The sequence below is a fragment of the Micropterus salmoides genome, unplaced genomic scaffold (genome assembly GCF_014851395.1).
Source record: "Micropterus salmoides isolate LMB-PRFRI ecotype aquatic unplaced genomic scaffold, ASM1485139v1 Ms_hic_scaffold_17, whole genome shotgun sequence".
NCBI classification, from domain to species: Eukaryota; Metazoa; Chordata; class Actinopteri; order Centrarchiformes; family Centrarchidae; genus Micropterus; species Micropterus salmoides.
In genome coordinates this window covers 20623199-20638534 of record NW_024040817.1, presented here as the reverse complement: position 1 = coordinate 20638534, position 15336 = coordinate 20623199, and the positions used below count along the sequence as shown (strand labels likewise).

Here is a 15336-nt window from a genome sequence, read left to right as displayed (position 1 = left end):
TTCCTCTGCTTTAGTGAAAACAAGCTGCTAAACAAATGTCAAGAAAAAACAGCTGCGGACCACTAATACCATATATTTCAACTTGGAAACAAAAAAGTTGGCAAATGCACCTACATTGAACTTGCACTAATCCCTGAGAACAGGAACCCACACTATTGTGAGTTATATCCCTTCTACCCTGTCACTTCTGGAATGCAAGACCACAATTGGTCCCACGATGGTAAAACTACACAGGGTTTAAACCAGAATGATAACACATTTGAGGGTTAATGTCTATTACCACTGCAGGGAGAGCATTCCAGGAAAGGGAGGGAGACAAGAAACCTACAGGAATTAGTCAGTGCCTAACAATCAGTGGGTGCATGGCAGTAAATGGTACAGTGGTAGCCCATATTATACATGAAATCATATCAAAGCCACTTCAAATTAATATCAGCATGAACTTAGAGTGTGTGTAAGGAGTCCCACATAGCTGGCATGCAGCCAACTATAGTCATACAGTATTTTCTTACTCCTATAGTCAAAAAGTCAGGCAGGAGCTAGGGAGTAGTAGTAGTAATCAAATCTTTTTGGACTAACATTTACATCCTGCACTGTATCTGAAAACAATATGGAGAGGATAAAAACAAGGCCTGATGATGGCGCCCGATAAAAGGTTCAGGGATCACAAGTAAAGGAAGGGAAATGTTGTTGGATCACTAAAGTTATTACAGTTTATCCACTGGGGACCATGAATATCTCATGGCAATCCATATAACAGTTGTTGAGATATTTCAGTCTGAACCAAAGTCATGTGCTGGCCGACCAACCAACAAACCACTGCCATCCCAAAAGAGAATCACTAATTTCATGCACTAATTAAACTTCATTTTATAAAAAAAATATTTTGATACAATACCATGAGAATTAAAATACACAGTTGGATATATTGATCAGCTGATCATTTGGGGGGGGGATTATATAACATAAGTGTTGCAAATCCAGACAGTTGCCTGGAAAAGGCAACTTGTCCCTGAGTGTGTAATTCAAATTCAAAACCCACCATCAATTTGACTTCACGTCACCGGATAATGTTTGTATATTTCATCGATACTGATTTTACCACCACAGGCCATCAGGAAGCTTTTATGCAAATGTATGGTTTTGGTGGATTTCCCTTTAAATTATATGGCTTAAAATATCATAGGGATTTTTTTTCACAAGTATGTCAACACTGACTTTGTGTGTGTGTTTTAAACGTGTTTCATTATTGGTCAAGTTATTGAAATGATTACTTATAGAGCATTGTAGCTGTTAATTTGAACTACAAAAGAATCAAAGCATCTTGTAAATTCCTGCTCTTGCTGGTCATTTTTAAGGATGGACACTTCTGCCATCTTCATCAAAATCACCATCAACCACAGATAGATGACACAAACCTTTAAGTCCGTGCCTGTTGCAGTGGGGAATTGGGAAATCCCTCCAAACTGAAGAATATAAAATGACAGCCCATCACAAAGACAGAGCACCTCCTTCTGGCCCTGACAGCCCTCAGCATCAGTGGAAACTCAACTTGCTTCCCAGCAGCACAACATGCCCTCTAAACTCAGTAAGTGATTTGCAGCCTGTGGTGCACATGTTTCCCGTGTTTCTTCCTCTTTTCAGTCAGTCATTCATTCATGCTTCTCCTCCCCGCACAGACGCTTACTTGCTCTCTGCAGTGATGCTGGCAGCTCTGCTCCAGCTCGCTCCCGGAGCTCCAGTTGTAGACGCGCCCACCGACACCCTGGCAGGTGACACCTCAGGTGAGGAGGAGCCGAAACTGTCTGACCTACTCAGGGACTTGATGCTTGACAAAACCAAACGCCACAAGGGGGAGGTAAGCGTGTTGCCTGAACATATTGAGGTGCACCAGTGAAGGCCAAGTTTTACCTACTAATTTTGAAAGTTAGAGTGATGTAAAGTAAACTGCACTCCTGACCTCCATCATGTGTTTTTTATCATTTGCCCTGTATCAGTTTGAAGATGAATTCAAAGACGTGCAATATCTCATTCTGGACAACTACAAAACCTCCTCACTTCCAAAAAACTGCTCTAATTCCAGCATCAGTGAGGTAGTTATGTTTCCTCCTCTGTCATCCTGTTACACTGATGAAAGAAACTGGGTGGTGGGTTTCTTTTCATCACTGACAGTGATTTTCTTTCCTCTCTCCAGGAGGTCTTTCTCCACAGTTTGGCCCACGACTTGCTTATTTACACTGTTATTCTCAAGTTTGTGGAGAAGGAGTTCCCTAACAGCCGGATCCCCAAAGAGGCCAGAGTTAATGGTGGTAATTTGATTAGCCTGATCAAAGGAAAGGTGGGTCTGAGATGCTAAACTAAAAATTATATTTCAATTTGTAGGTTGTTAAGCCCTATGGTGGCCTGTGTATTAGCCCTGTCCTGGTCTTTATGCAATTGTTTTTCATCTGGCTCACTTTTTCATCATGTTTGTTGTAGTGGTGAAAAAAGTATTTACATCTACTTACGTAAAAGTAGCAATACCACACTGTAAAAGTACTAAAAGCCCCACCTCCTGTCAGTGTTACATTCTTATATATTACATTATTGGATTATTTTTGCTGATGCAATAATGTGTCAGTTGTGTTTTATAGTTGTAGCCGGCCAAGGTGGAGCTCACTTTACTTTGTATACTGTTTAACAATGGCAGTGCTTTGTATTTTTTTAAGCTTCTCATGAGTATTGTATGTATCTGCAAAGCAACTTGTAACTATATCTGGCAAATGACAGTAAAAATGACAATAATTTCTTCAGAAACATAGTGTAGTGGAAGTAGCACAAAATTGTAAGCTCTGTACTTCAGTAAATGTATTTAGTTACATTCCACCACTGGTTATAGCTCAGTTATTTAATGTCCTGTTTTTAATTTCTTTTAAAACTAAATGTCAAATTTTGTTGTTCATTTTCAATCCTGTCTAATTGTAAATGACATTTTAATGGATTGACTTACATAGGTTTATTATTACATTACAGCACTGTTAAGTCCTGTTACACCACTGTCACCTCTGCCCCACAGATGAGGAACCCTGAACAGGTCACGGCACTCACTAGCAGCCAGGAGGAGGTGCTGCTGAAGGACCTCGACAACCCTGACATTTTCCACAGAAAGATGACGGCACACAGCATCCTGCGCCAGCTCCACTACTTCCTTGTCGACTGCAAAATAGAAATCAACAAAAGGAGCCCGTCATCTGACACTTTCTAACACCAAAGTTAAAATAGCTGAAAGTATTAAAAATCGCTTATGAAGGAATACCTCAGGGAAATGGGGTGATGTTAAGGGGGTATCAGAAAGTTCATGCTCTGAGTGCACTAATTCTACTGTAGGTATCTATAGCAGTCTATGACTTAAAGACAGCAGGGCTTGCAACGCCCACTATTGCACAATTTATTTAACCTATTTATATTTGGTGAAAAGTGTTATTTATTAGTTAAAGGAAAATCCATGATTGTGCACTAAAAATGCAATTTTTACTTGATACAGTTTTTTACTGTTAATTAATGTCTTGATTGTGACGTTATTTGAGCAACATTGTTAGAAAAAGCAATAATTGCATCATCTTTTTTGTAAACAATGATTTTATATTTACAGTACTTTTAACTGTTATTTATTCACAACTATTATTAGCATGCTGAATTTGCTGTTAATTTAATTGCAATGCAATAAAAGAGCTGTGTTTTGAACGCACCCCACCAATTAGTGACAGGAAGGAACATTTTTTAAACTTGAAGAAATAAAAATAAATACATTAGCATATACAAGAGACAGGTGGTTTCATTCCATTATAAAATACATATTTAATGTCATTGCAGAGATGTGACACATTTTCTGTTTTTTTCCACACACCGTTAATGATACTTGCAGATTTTAATCAGTGTCCTTACGTACATATGTTTGGTGTAAGCTGGAAAATGCGACTGTCAAACTGTAAAAGCAGATAAAATCAAATGTGTTGTGAGCAGTGATCTATGAATCATTATTTCTATTATCTTGCAGAATTTTGTATTGAATTCCAAACATTAAAACTTCATGGACCTTAACAAATTACTTTAACACACAAAATTCAATCATATTCTGTTTTTCTACAGAACTTTTATCATTTTTACAATCAAGACCCAGTTTTGGTTCTTAGAATAAAGCATCAACATGATGCCTGGTCAGTAGCGACGGAAGTATTCAGATCCTTTACTTGAGTGAAAGTACTGTGAGGAGTACCACATATATCATAGTCATACAGTATTTTCTTACTCCTATGGTCAAGACTCAGGCATGTGCAGAGAAATAGCACTAATCAAATATTTTTGGACAAACACTTACATCCGACTCTGAATCAAACAATATGGAGAAGATGAAAACAAGGATAAGAGTCTACAGCCATGCTAGAAACTCTGTGAGGCTGTACGCAGGCACAGCTGCGGTTGAGCTAAATGCTAATGTCCTTAGTCCTAAACCAAAGTATTGGAAAAATATGACCTGATGATGGTGCTCGATGAAAAGTTCAGGGATCACCAAAGGTATTACAGTTCATCCTGAGAGGAACATGAACGAGCATTTCATGCCAATCCATCCAACTGTTATTGTTAATTTTATAGATAGTGAGTGGAAGCATATAGGGTGAATATCAGTGGGCTTGGAAGTGGGCCTTCTGGTGTCCCTGTCACAGTCTGTCCCCTTTCCTGGTTCCAAAGGCCCTTTCACTGCCATTTTTCATCAGTCCACCAGATGACCATAAACATCACCTGACTGCCCCACCCATTTCCACACCTTTTCTACTAATTCCTTGCCAGATCGTCCAATGCTGCTTGTTTTTTTAATGACATCGCCTTCAAGCCTGTTACCTGGAGCCCTGTTGCCTACAAGCCTGTCTGACTGCCCTATTATTTGGACATTGATTTCATGTCTGTTCCCTGTAGGATTAATTTGCCTGTTGTGGACTGCCTTTCTGGCTTTGGACCTTGCCTGCCTCATGATCCTGTAAGCCATAAAACATTATTTTCTCATAAATAATTGAACTTCATCTACTCTGCCTCTTTCATCTGCATTTGAATGTTTTCTGTATTCCTGCTATAGTGCTTGCACCAAACGTGTCAGTCCCAGCATTTATTTTGTGAAATATCTAACACAAACTGTCTAAGAAAACAATACAACCACCAATACGTTCTGTTACAGTGTAAAATCCAAGATTACTGTAGTTTTTTTTTCAGACTTGACAGAGCTTCTTCAGAGCCACAGCGGACAACTGTTGCCACAGGATAAGCAGTGAAACGACCTTATGTAAAATGTGGGGTCCCCATTTAACCGAAGTAAAAAAATGTAAGAAAAATCATTCTAACAGGAGTGCCCCATGGGTGGTGTCCCCACCACTCACTGGGACTCTCACCACCCACAGGTACTGTCCATTACCCGCTGGTGGTGATCGTGGTTGACGAAGAGAAAATAAGTAATTTTAATAAACCAAAAAAAGCCCTCATCCACAGGATGTGGCATAAATTATCCAATTCCTGGCACTAAACTGGATGGTTTAAAAGTAAACAGCTTTCAATAAATATGGGCTAGTGTGCTAATATATTTTACTTTTGATGAACTCAAGGACATTATATTGATTAATTTTACAGTGTAGAAAATGACAAGCCCTTACAGGATTATTTAAAACATTTTGTAATGACAAGTTCAAGCCTAAGACATTGGTACAAACTTGGAAAAGTAATCTAAGAAATCCTACCTGGACCACCATCAGGCCAAAAAAAATCCATATTAACTATCCAAGAGGGAGACAGGTAGCCTGCCATGGCTGTGATGTCATCAAAAGACATAATAGATGTTCATGTTTCTGACAACCATCAGTTAATAATTGTTGTCATATTATGATCTTATGGGCTGTGTGATCAGTAAATGACATTTAAAAGCACTAACGCAGTCTTACAAACGCCTTAAACAGATCAATTATCAAACTCATATTCAAATGAAGCTCAGGGTAAGTTCAAACAGGAACACTATCCTTAAGCTTCATACATTCAAAACTCACAGTCAGCTGATTAGAGAAGCAAGGTTTTTCTCAAGTTTGTGGAGAAGAGATGCCCCAACAGCCTGATTCCCAAAAAGGGCCAGAGTTGATGGCGGTAACCTGATTGGCCAGAAATGTGTAGCTCTGTTAAGCCCTGCTGTGGCCTGTGTATTAGCCCTGTAGCCGGTGGTGGAAAAAGTACATCCTTTACTTAAGTTAAAGTGGTAATACTGTACACTAGAATTTCTATATTATGAGTAAAAGCCCCGCCTCCTGTCAGTGTTACATTCTTATATATTACATTATTGGATTATTTTTACTGATACAATAATGTGTCAGTTGCGTTTTATTGTTGGAGCCAGGCGAAGCTCACATTCACAACTCTCTCTCTCTCAGGCTGCCTCTTTCTCTATTTTTCTTCTGCTTCTCTTATCAGCTGACTGTGGGAGTTCACTCTTGAGTTAAACCAACCAGGTTTTGCCACAAACCCATATTCATTGTGCACATGTGAAAAAAGGATTTGTTCACTCAGATGAAGTCTCTCCTGAATGAAGTAGTATCATGACTAAAACTGGAACAGGAACCTGATGCATCACCATGACAAAACAAAAGAATCACTTATTTCATGCACTAATTAAATTTCATTTTATTAACATATTTTGATAAAATACCATAATAATAAAATACATTTGATGACTTGATATAGCCTTTTGACCAGCTGGTCAACTGAGGGAAAGAACATTTTAAATACCTAAATGTTGCTAATATTGGGAAAGACACTCTATGCTAATAATCCAGACAGTTGCCTGGGAAAGGCAACTTGTCCCACAGTGTGTGATTCAAATTAAAAATCCACCGTCAATTTGACTTCACGTCACCGGATATTGTTTGTTTATTTCATCGATACTGATTTTACCACCACAGGCCATCGGGATGATTTTATGCAAATTTATGGTTATGAGTGGATTTCCCTTTAAATTATATGGCTTAAAATATCATAGGGATTTTTTTTTTCACAAGTCAACGCTGACGGTGTGTGCCTCTGTTTTAAACGTTCTTTATTAAGTTTTCAATTACTGAAATAATTACTTCAGCATTTCATCCTTTAATTTGAACTAGAAATGAATAGAAGCATCTTGGACACTCCTGTTATCTTCATCAACATCACCATCAACTATACGGATGCCGTACCGGATGCTTGACGCAAACTTCTAAGTCCGTGCCTGTTGCAGGAAGGTATTGGGAAATTCCTCCAATCTGAAGAATATAAAAATGAGAGCCCATTGCAAAAGACAGAGCACCTCCTTCTGGCCCTGACAGCCCTCAGCATCAGTGGAAACTCAACTTGCTTCCCAGCAGCGCAACATGCCCTCTAAACTCAGTAAGTGATTTGCAGCCTGTGGTGCACATGTTTCCCGTGTTCCTTCCTCTTTTCAGTCAGTCATTCATTCATGCTTCTCCTCCCCGCACAGACGCTTACTTGCTCTCTGCAGTGATGCTGGCAGCTCTGCTCCAGCGCGCTCCCGGAGCTCCAGTTGTAGACGCGCCCGCCGACACCCTGGCAGGTGACACCTCAGGTGAGGAGGGGGAGACTCGCTCTGACCTACTGAGCACCTCCCCGGTGTTGACCAAGGTCCTTGCCACAACCCAACGCCACAAGGAGGAGGTAAGCGCGTTATGATCTTCAGGAATGCCACTGAACGTATTTTTGCAGTTGCTTACATCAGTAACATCTAAGAGCACTGGTGAACTGCACTCCTGACCTCCATCATGTGTCTTTTACTGTTTGCCCTGTATCAGTTTGAAGATGAATTCAGAGACGTGCAATATCTCTTTCTGGACAACTACAAAACCTCCTCACTTCCAAAAAACTGTCCTAAATCCAACTTCAGCAAGGTACTTACGTTTCCTCCTTTGTTATCATGTTAAAAAAAGATGGTGGGTGATGGGTTTTGTTTGAGAACTGACAATGATTTTCTTTCCTCTCTCCAGGAGGCATGTCTCCACAGTTTGGCACATGGCCTACTTATTTATACTGTTCTTCTCAAGTTTGTGGAGAAGGAGTGCCCCAACAGCCTGATTCCCAAAGAGGCCAGAGTTGATGGCGGTTACCTGATTAGCCTGATCAAAGGAAAGGTGGGTCTGAGATGCTAAATTAAAATTTATATTTCAACTTGTAGCCTGTTAAGCCCTGTGTTGGCCTTTATGCAATTGCTTTTCATCTGGCTAACTTTTTCATTATCTTTGTTGTAGCCGGTGGTGGAAAAGGTATTTTTATCTTTTACTTAATTTAAAGTTGCAATAGGCCTACCACACTGTAGTAGGCAATATATATGTTTAATGTATGTATGTTTTGTATGCAACTGGATACTTGAATTTACCTCGGGATAAATAAAGTATCTATCGATCTACTACAAGCGCCACCTCCTGTCAGGATAACATTTGTATATATTACATTATTGGATCATTTTTACTGATGCAATAATGTGTCAGTTGCATTTTATTGTTGTAGCTGGCCAAGATTACATACAATACTCATGAGGAGTATTGTATGTAATCTTCAAAGTAACTCGTAACTATAGCTGGCAAATTAATGTATATGAGCAAAAATGACAGTATTTCCTTCACAAATGTAGTGTTGTGGAAGTAGCACAAAATTGCAAGCTCAGTACTTGAGTAAATGTACTCAGTTATTTAATGTCCTACTTTTCATTCAGTAAATGTCAAATTTTGTCTAATTGTTAATGGCTGATTACTGGTTTATTATTACAGTACAGGACTGTTTAGTCCGATTAGATTACTGTCACCTCTGCCCCACAGATGAGGAACCCTGAACAGGTAACGGCACTCACCAGCAGCCAGGAGGAGGTGCTGCTGAAGGGCCTCGAAGACCCAGACACTTTCCACAGAAAGATGACCGCACACAGCATCCTGCGCCAGCTCCACTACTTCCTTGTCGACTGCAAAAGAATATTTAACAAAATGGAGCGGCCCAGAAGAAGTATAGCCAACAGGATCATGGCACCTGTCACTTTCTACCACCAAAAGCTAAAAAGATGAAAGTATTAAAAATTGCTTATTAAGGAATACCTCAGGGAAATGGGTGAAATGGGGTGGTGTTAAGGGGGGAATCATGACAGTGCATGCTCTGAGTGCACTAATTCTACTGTAGGTATCTATATGACTTAAAGGCAGCAGGGCTTGAAACGCCCACTATTGCTCATTTATTTAATCTATTTATACTTGATGAAAAGTGGTATTTATTAGTCATAGGAAAATCCATGATTGTGCACTAAAATGCGCATAATAAATGTATTGATTGTGATATTATTTGAGCAACATTGTTAGAAAAAGCAATAATTGCATCTTCTATTTTTGTAAACAATGATTTTATATTTACAGTCATTTTAACTGTTATTTATTTACAACTAGTTTCATTTTTATACTGAATTTGCTGTTAACTTATTAAAATGCAAAGAGTTGTGATTGTTTCCAGTTACTGAGTGGAAGGAATGTTTTGTAGAAATAAAAATAGACATTTGCATAGAGACAAGTATTTTCATTCCAATGCATAATACATATTTTCTATCACCGCAGGGATGTGACACATTTTGAAACAGCTTTTTCCACATCCGGTAACAACACTTTTAATCAGTGTCCTTACTTGCGTATGTTTGGTGGATGCTGGAAAATGTGAATATCAAACTATAAAAGCAGATAAAACCAAATTTGTTGTGAGCAGTGATCTATGAATCATTTTTCTTATCTTACAATTCTGCAGAATTCCAAACTTTAAAACTTCATGGACCTTAACAAATCACTTTAACACAATGAGGAGTTGTTTATATGACTTATGATTTTTACAATCGAGACCGAGTTTTGGTTCTTAAGATAAAGCCCCAACATGACGCCTGTTCTGTAGCAATGGCAGTATTCAGATCCCTTACTTAAGTACTTATACCACTGTAAAAAATTATGCAAGTAAAATTCAGCATTGAAAATGTTATGAAAGTATAAGATGTAAGTATAATCAGGCAAATCTAACAATTAAAGGTTCAGTGTGTAATTTTTAGGAGGATCTGTTGACACAAATGCAATATACATGTCCACAACTATGTTTTCAGTGGTGTATAAAGACCTTATGTAAAGACATTATGTTTTTTATTACCTTAGAATGAGCCATTGCTATCTACATACACAGAGGGTCCGCTTACATGGACGTCGACATATTGCACCCCCAAGTTTCCACAGTAGCCCAAATGGACAGAAGCTCTACAGAGCATGTTTCGTCACTACGTTGAATACAAAGAAGTAGTAACGTTAGTAGTAGTAGTCAATTGGTTTATTAGAAGCAAGAAGAGAAGTTAAATTTGGACAAACGGAGGCCCACAGGTATTATTTAGCACAAGAGCCGACAGAGCACGTCAGCCACGGTAGCTTCTCCTGCATGCTCGGAAAGGGAGGGTTGAGCGGTGCATTCATGTGGTATCGGAATAATAAGAATATTTTTTAGAAGAACGACTTCATAACTCGGGAAATGAATGCACTGTGAGCCAATGGTTGCAATTTGCAACCCTCACCACTAGATGCCACTAAACTTTTGAACTATTTTCATTATGGACTCATTCTGCTGTTTATTTTCTCCATTAATCGATTATTTGGTTTGTATATATTCAGAAAATAGTGAAAAATGCAGTCATAATTACCCAGAGCTCAAAAGGGACACCAACCAGCAATCCAAACTTCAAAAATCATTAAAAATCAAATTTAAATGAAAAAGAAAAGTATGAAATCCTCACATTTAAGAACAGGAAATGATTATCAAAATTGTTGTCAATTAATTTTCTGTCAATCAACTAATCAGTTAATCGTACTAGCACCTCAAATTTGTACTTGAGTATATGTACTTTTCACCACTGCTCTTGGTAAGAAAGACAAAACAGAAATTTCTGTGTGGATTTATTTTTCAGAAATTTTAAATTACAAATAAAAAGAACAAACATGGAATGAATGGCATATCCAAACTGCTGTCACACATTCCCAACAAAATAACTACAGATTGACCAGTCAAGACAATGTATTCTCAGCGACAAAGTCTTGATTCCAGCTTGTTAATCCAAACAGTAAACAGTATGGCTGCAGATAACATTCATTCCTTTACTTCTTGGACATTGGACAATATGATTTATGGAGAGGAAAGTGAAAAATAATGTCCATTTCCTGGATTTCTGTTGACGGGTGGGTCACATGGTCTTGATGAGGCGAGGGGATTGGCTGTGTGGAGACGTTTCTTAGCCCCACAGTAAACTAGAAAAAAATAAAAAATAAAGGTTCAGCTAGACTCCTGAAGTTCCACAGTTCACTTACAGAGCACAAGTGCTGCTGTATCATCACCCAGATGTTTATTAATATAATTTAAATATATAGTTTTTAAACATTCTGTGATGATACACCAACACAAATAACTGAACGCCCCTTGAAGATAAAATTATCTCAAATGGTTCAATCAGCCACGTTACATATGGGGTATTAACCATTCACCAACCATCATTATTTTCATGTCCAGTTATTAATTGTAGAAAGTATTTAATTCACCTCTACAGCAACTAAAGCTAACTAAAAGCTAACATCTAGACAGACATTCAGGGTTTTCAAGTGTTGGAAACTCCAAGTATTTAGGGGAGAAATTAAACTAAGTGAGTACTATTCCTGCAGAGGAAATCTGTTTATTACATTTCTATCTATATCATGAAGGGTTTGAAGAAAAAAGGAGTCAAGAACTAAGTGACCTTTGTTTATAAGAAGAATGTAATCCCTTCCAAATGGAGGGATATTCAAAGACTTCACTAAATTAAAGAGATGTCCTGACGTACATTGAAGGACAAGTCAGGAAATAGAATCATTTGTCAGTCGCCGCAATCTTAATACATACACCCAGCATGTAGAACTACAGATTTCACTTTCTGCCAGTCAGCAAAACAACTTGTGCAACTAAGTACAGTTAGCCCAACTATTCCATGACTAACGGAAAGAAGTCCCAGTGTTGCATAGGTGTGAAAACTCCTTCTTACGGTCACATTTCACTTCCTGCTTCTGATATTACATTTATGACTTGACAGGAAGCACAACTCTAAAACCAAACTGTTCTTACCTTAAAACTGTGGGTTCAGGCATTCCTGGATCTGCTCCTCGTTTGAAACCTGTAAGTTGAAAGCAAAAAGAAGAATTGAATCACACCGATTTATATTTGAGAAAACAGCCCAGAAATGCGACAGTGAAAACAGAATCTTTCTCATCCGGAAGAGCTTATTATGGTGAGCTGCAAGCATCTAGTATAGAAAATCAACTGGCATATAAACCATATTGTATGGTCCCCATTTTACAGTTAAATGTGTGAAATCCCTATGCACAAAGATGATATAGCAACAATCTTCTCTGACAATAACCTTGTGATTTGCAAATGTTTCACTGTGAGTATTTGCACTTAATCAGCAGATTGCCTCTGCAAAACACCCCTTTGATTAAACAGCATCATTGTGTCAGAAAGCTCTGACATCAACAGCTGTCTTGCAGGTCTCATTTTTTTTGGAATAGTATAGAAACAGAGCAAAAGGGCCATAATTACATCTGACTCATTGCCTCCGCCTTACACACAATTTCCCCAATATCTTTTCTAGCTTCCTTCATAGGTCATTACTGGTGCAAGTGATTCTTAAGAAACAGATAAGAGTGATTCCTGGAAGGCTAAAAATAATCTCAATTTACTCATCCCTTAATATGGGGCTGCAACTGAGTATTTTCGTTGGAGTTTTACAATTGATCAATTAATCTTTAATTGTTTTCGGAGCAATCAACAAAAGTCAAAAAAAGTCCTAAAAAATCCAGTACACATAAAATAAGAGTCAAAATCAGAAAAGCTGAAACCTACAAAAGCCAAACTAATTTATTAGTAATGATTTAATTGACTATCTCATAGGATACCAGATATCAGCCTGACAAAACCAGAGTTATTCAGATGGTGGTAACACAAGAGAAACTAATGATATACGCAATATTATTCTGCCGTTAAGAAGTAAAAGAGTTGCAAAAGACAGAGAAATGCATGTAAAAATAAGAGGGAGAAAGTATGGCATCAGCTTTGGTGTTTCGAAAATGCTGAAGTTGGAGAATTTTTCCCGAAACTAGACCCTCGCCACTTCCACTCTGACACGGAGTTAACTCTGGTCGGAGTCAGCCTCACAGCCAAATCGAGCTCCCTACCCTACCCCCCAGCGTAAATAGGATCCGACGTTACCGCTGTAGCCTAAGCCTACTCACTGCTGTAATACATGTATCAAATAAACAACTGTTCTATTAAGATTCAGGATTGATGTTGAGGAAAAGTGTGTTTTTTTTGCAATAACTAAACTGAAAGCATTTGTTATTAATTTTGTGTTTGTGTCAAATATTTCTTTAAGAACGTGACTTTAGACACGAAAAATAAATATTATATTATTTTATCAAAATATTTATATTCATTGTTAAGAAAAGCCTAGGCTATATATTTGAACATCTTTATCCTATATGAAAAATATTACATTCTCAAATGCAACATTTCAATATAAATCAAATATTATATTGAAGCATTATATAATCTGAAGAATTTATTATTTTTTGTATAAAGACTTAACTATTTTTCTTTAATGCCTTTGTTGCTTGTTATATGATCCCCTGTGTATTTAGTTATGCCATGTTCTATTCTGTCCTTGTGTAGACGATTTTATTTTGGCTGAAGATTTTCACATGAGATGAATATTGTTCAATAACATCAACAGTTTTATTGTCTATCAGACAAGAGCCTTTTTTATTTAAACACAATATAACCTTTGGGCTACATTGTTACCCTGTAAATGGTAATATGATATGTTAGTGTAGTTTCGGAATTAAAAAATCCTACATGTCAACCTGCGTAGTCACGCAGAAATCGCATGTGAAAGAAAGGTCCCCCATCGTGCAGCACAGGGTGTTCCAAACATTCAACAAGCCAGCATCGGTGCTCACTCGGAATCTGAGGGTTTAACAAACCACTACCACTGCCCTCACTGGTTTCGTATGCCACTCAATGTGACGGACCCTCCGCATGAACGCTCAAACGGAGTGGAAGTAGGTAGGGAGAGAGAGTAGCAAGCAGTTTCGGAAAAGGCCCATAGAGGGCAACTCCACCGGCTGTGAGGTCACACCTGCAAAAGTCTGAACTTCCCCCATGTTTACTCCAAACCACAGCCATGCAAAAGTCATAACTTCCCCCTCTCTTCTCCAAAACCACAACCAGGTATTTTAGTGCCCCTGACATTGGGTACTACAGGAACCGTTTTAAACCAACTAACGTTACCCAGGACTTATTGCACAAGTATTTCCACGTTAGCCGTTTCCGACCGTTTTAGATACAAGCAGAAGGATACCTGCACAGTCCTTAGTCCATCATAGAGATCACTGAAAAATATATATCCCTCTCTCACGTCCTAACGTTGGTATAATCGCCAGTCAAAGGTGTCCCAGCTTGATTTCAAATGGAGTTCATGTCATTTCATCACATCCGTTTGGAGTATCTGCACTGATTCAACAGTTCACTAACGTAACCATGTGGCTTAACGTTACACTTCTACGCCCGTTAAACACCACCATGAATTACATTACATTACATGCACTAACGTTGCATCACTTATCCTGAAAGGGGAATGTAAAGTCGACAACCCCTTAGGACCCTGTAATGCTAAACATGAAAGCTACAGACATTTACATTTAATGTTACAAAGTTACATACAGACCCAATGCAACTAACGTTAAATAAAACAGCGCCTGGAAGCCTTGTTGTCTTATTAATTTGTAACTATATGTTGCTCAGATAGAGGGAGTCAATGGTCGGCGTTATTAGTTAAGGTTAAGTCTTGCCCGCCCAACCAACCCGAAAAGTTACATTATTAGTTTAGCTCATCGTTGAAGGCTAATGTGCTATAAGCTAACTGGCTAACGTTAGCGAGGTGTGTCTCCTCATCCCGTCTACCCCCTGCTCCTGTTCGGATACTGACCGAGGTACAGCACGGTTGGGATAAAACCCCATCGGATGACAAACTGGCCGCACTGGAACAGCTGCTGCAGCCGCTGTTTGGTCTCTTTGCTCAATTTAGCCATGTGTTTATCCTGAACAGCAAAGATGCTGCTGCTGCCAAGGACACGGTTAGAGGAAGTGACGTAGTTGACTCGGCTGCTTACCGACGTTATCCCTCTGGTGCGTCTGTCATAGGCCGCCATC

At 38.6% G+C, this 15336-nt stretch overlaps 2 protein-coding genes across 2 annotated transcripts; one reads left to right on the top strand and one right to left on the bottom strand.

The window, feature by feature from the left end:
* The first annotated feature begins 1572 nt into the window (after positions 1–1572).
* LOC119907781 lies at positions 1573–9673 on the top strand. The gene is made up of 10 exons (XM_038725465.1): positions 1573–1588; positions 1680–1858; positions 1998–2093; positions 2195–2338; positions 3056–3238; positions 7365–7425; positions 7517–7710; positions 7845–7940; positions 8037–8180; positions 8865–9673. The coding sequence occupies exons 1-10, from the start codon at positions 1573–1575 to the stop codon at positions 9102–9104; spliced, it is 1353 nt and encodes a 450-aa protein (XP_038581393.1). The 3' UTR covers positions 9105–9673.
* Positions 9674–10986: 1313 nt separating this feature from the next.
* Positions 10987–15279, bottom strand: tomm7 (translocase of outer mitochondrial membrane 7 homolog (yeast)). The gene is made up of 3 exons (XM_038724627.1): positions 15113–15279; positions 12196–12244; positions 10987–11351 (listed from the first exon to the last, which is right to left on the bottom strand). Exons 1-3 carry the CDS (start codon positions 15213–15215, stop codon positions 11336–11338), a joined length of 168 nt encoding a protein of 55 aa, XP_038580555.1. The 5' UTR covers positions 15216–15279; the 3' UTR covers positions 10987–11335.
* Between the last annotated feature and the right edge of the window lie 57 nt (positions 15280–15336).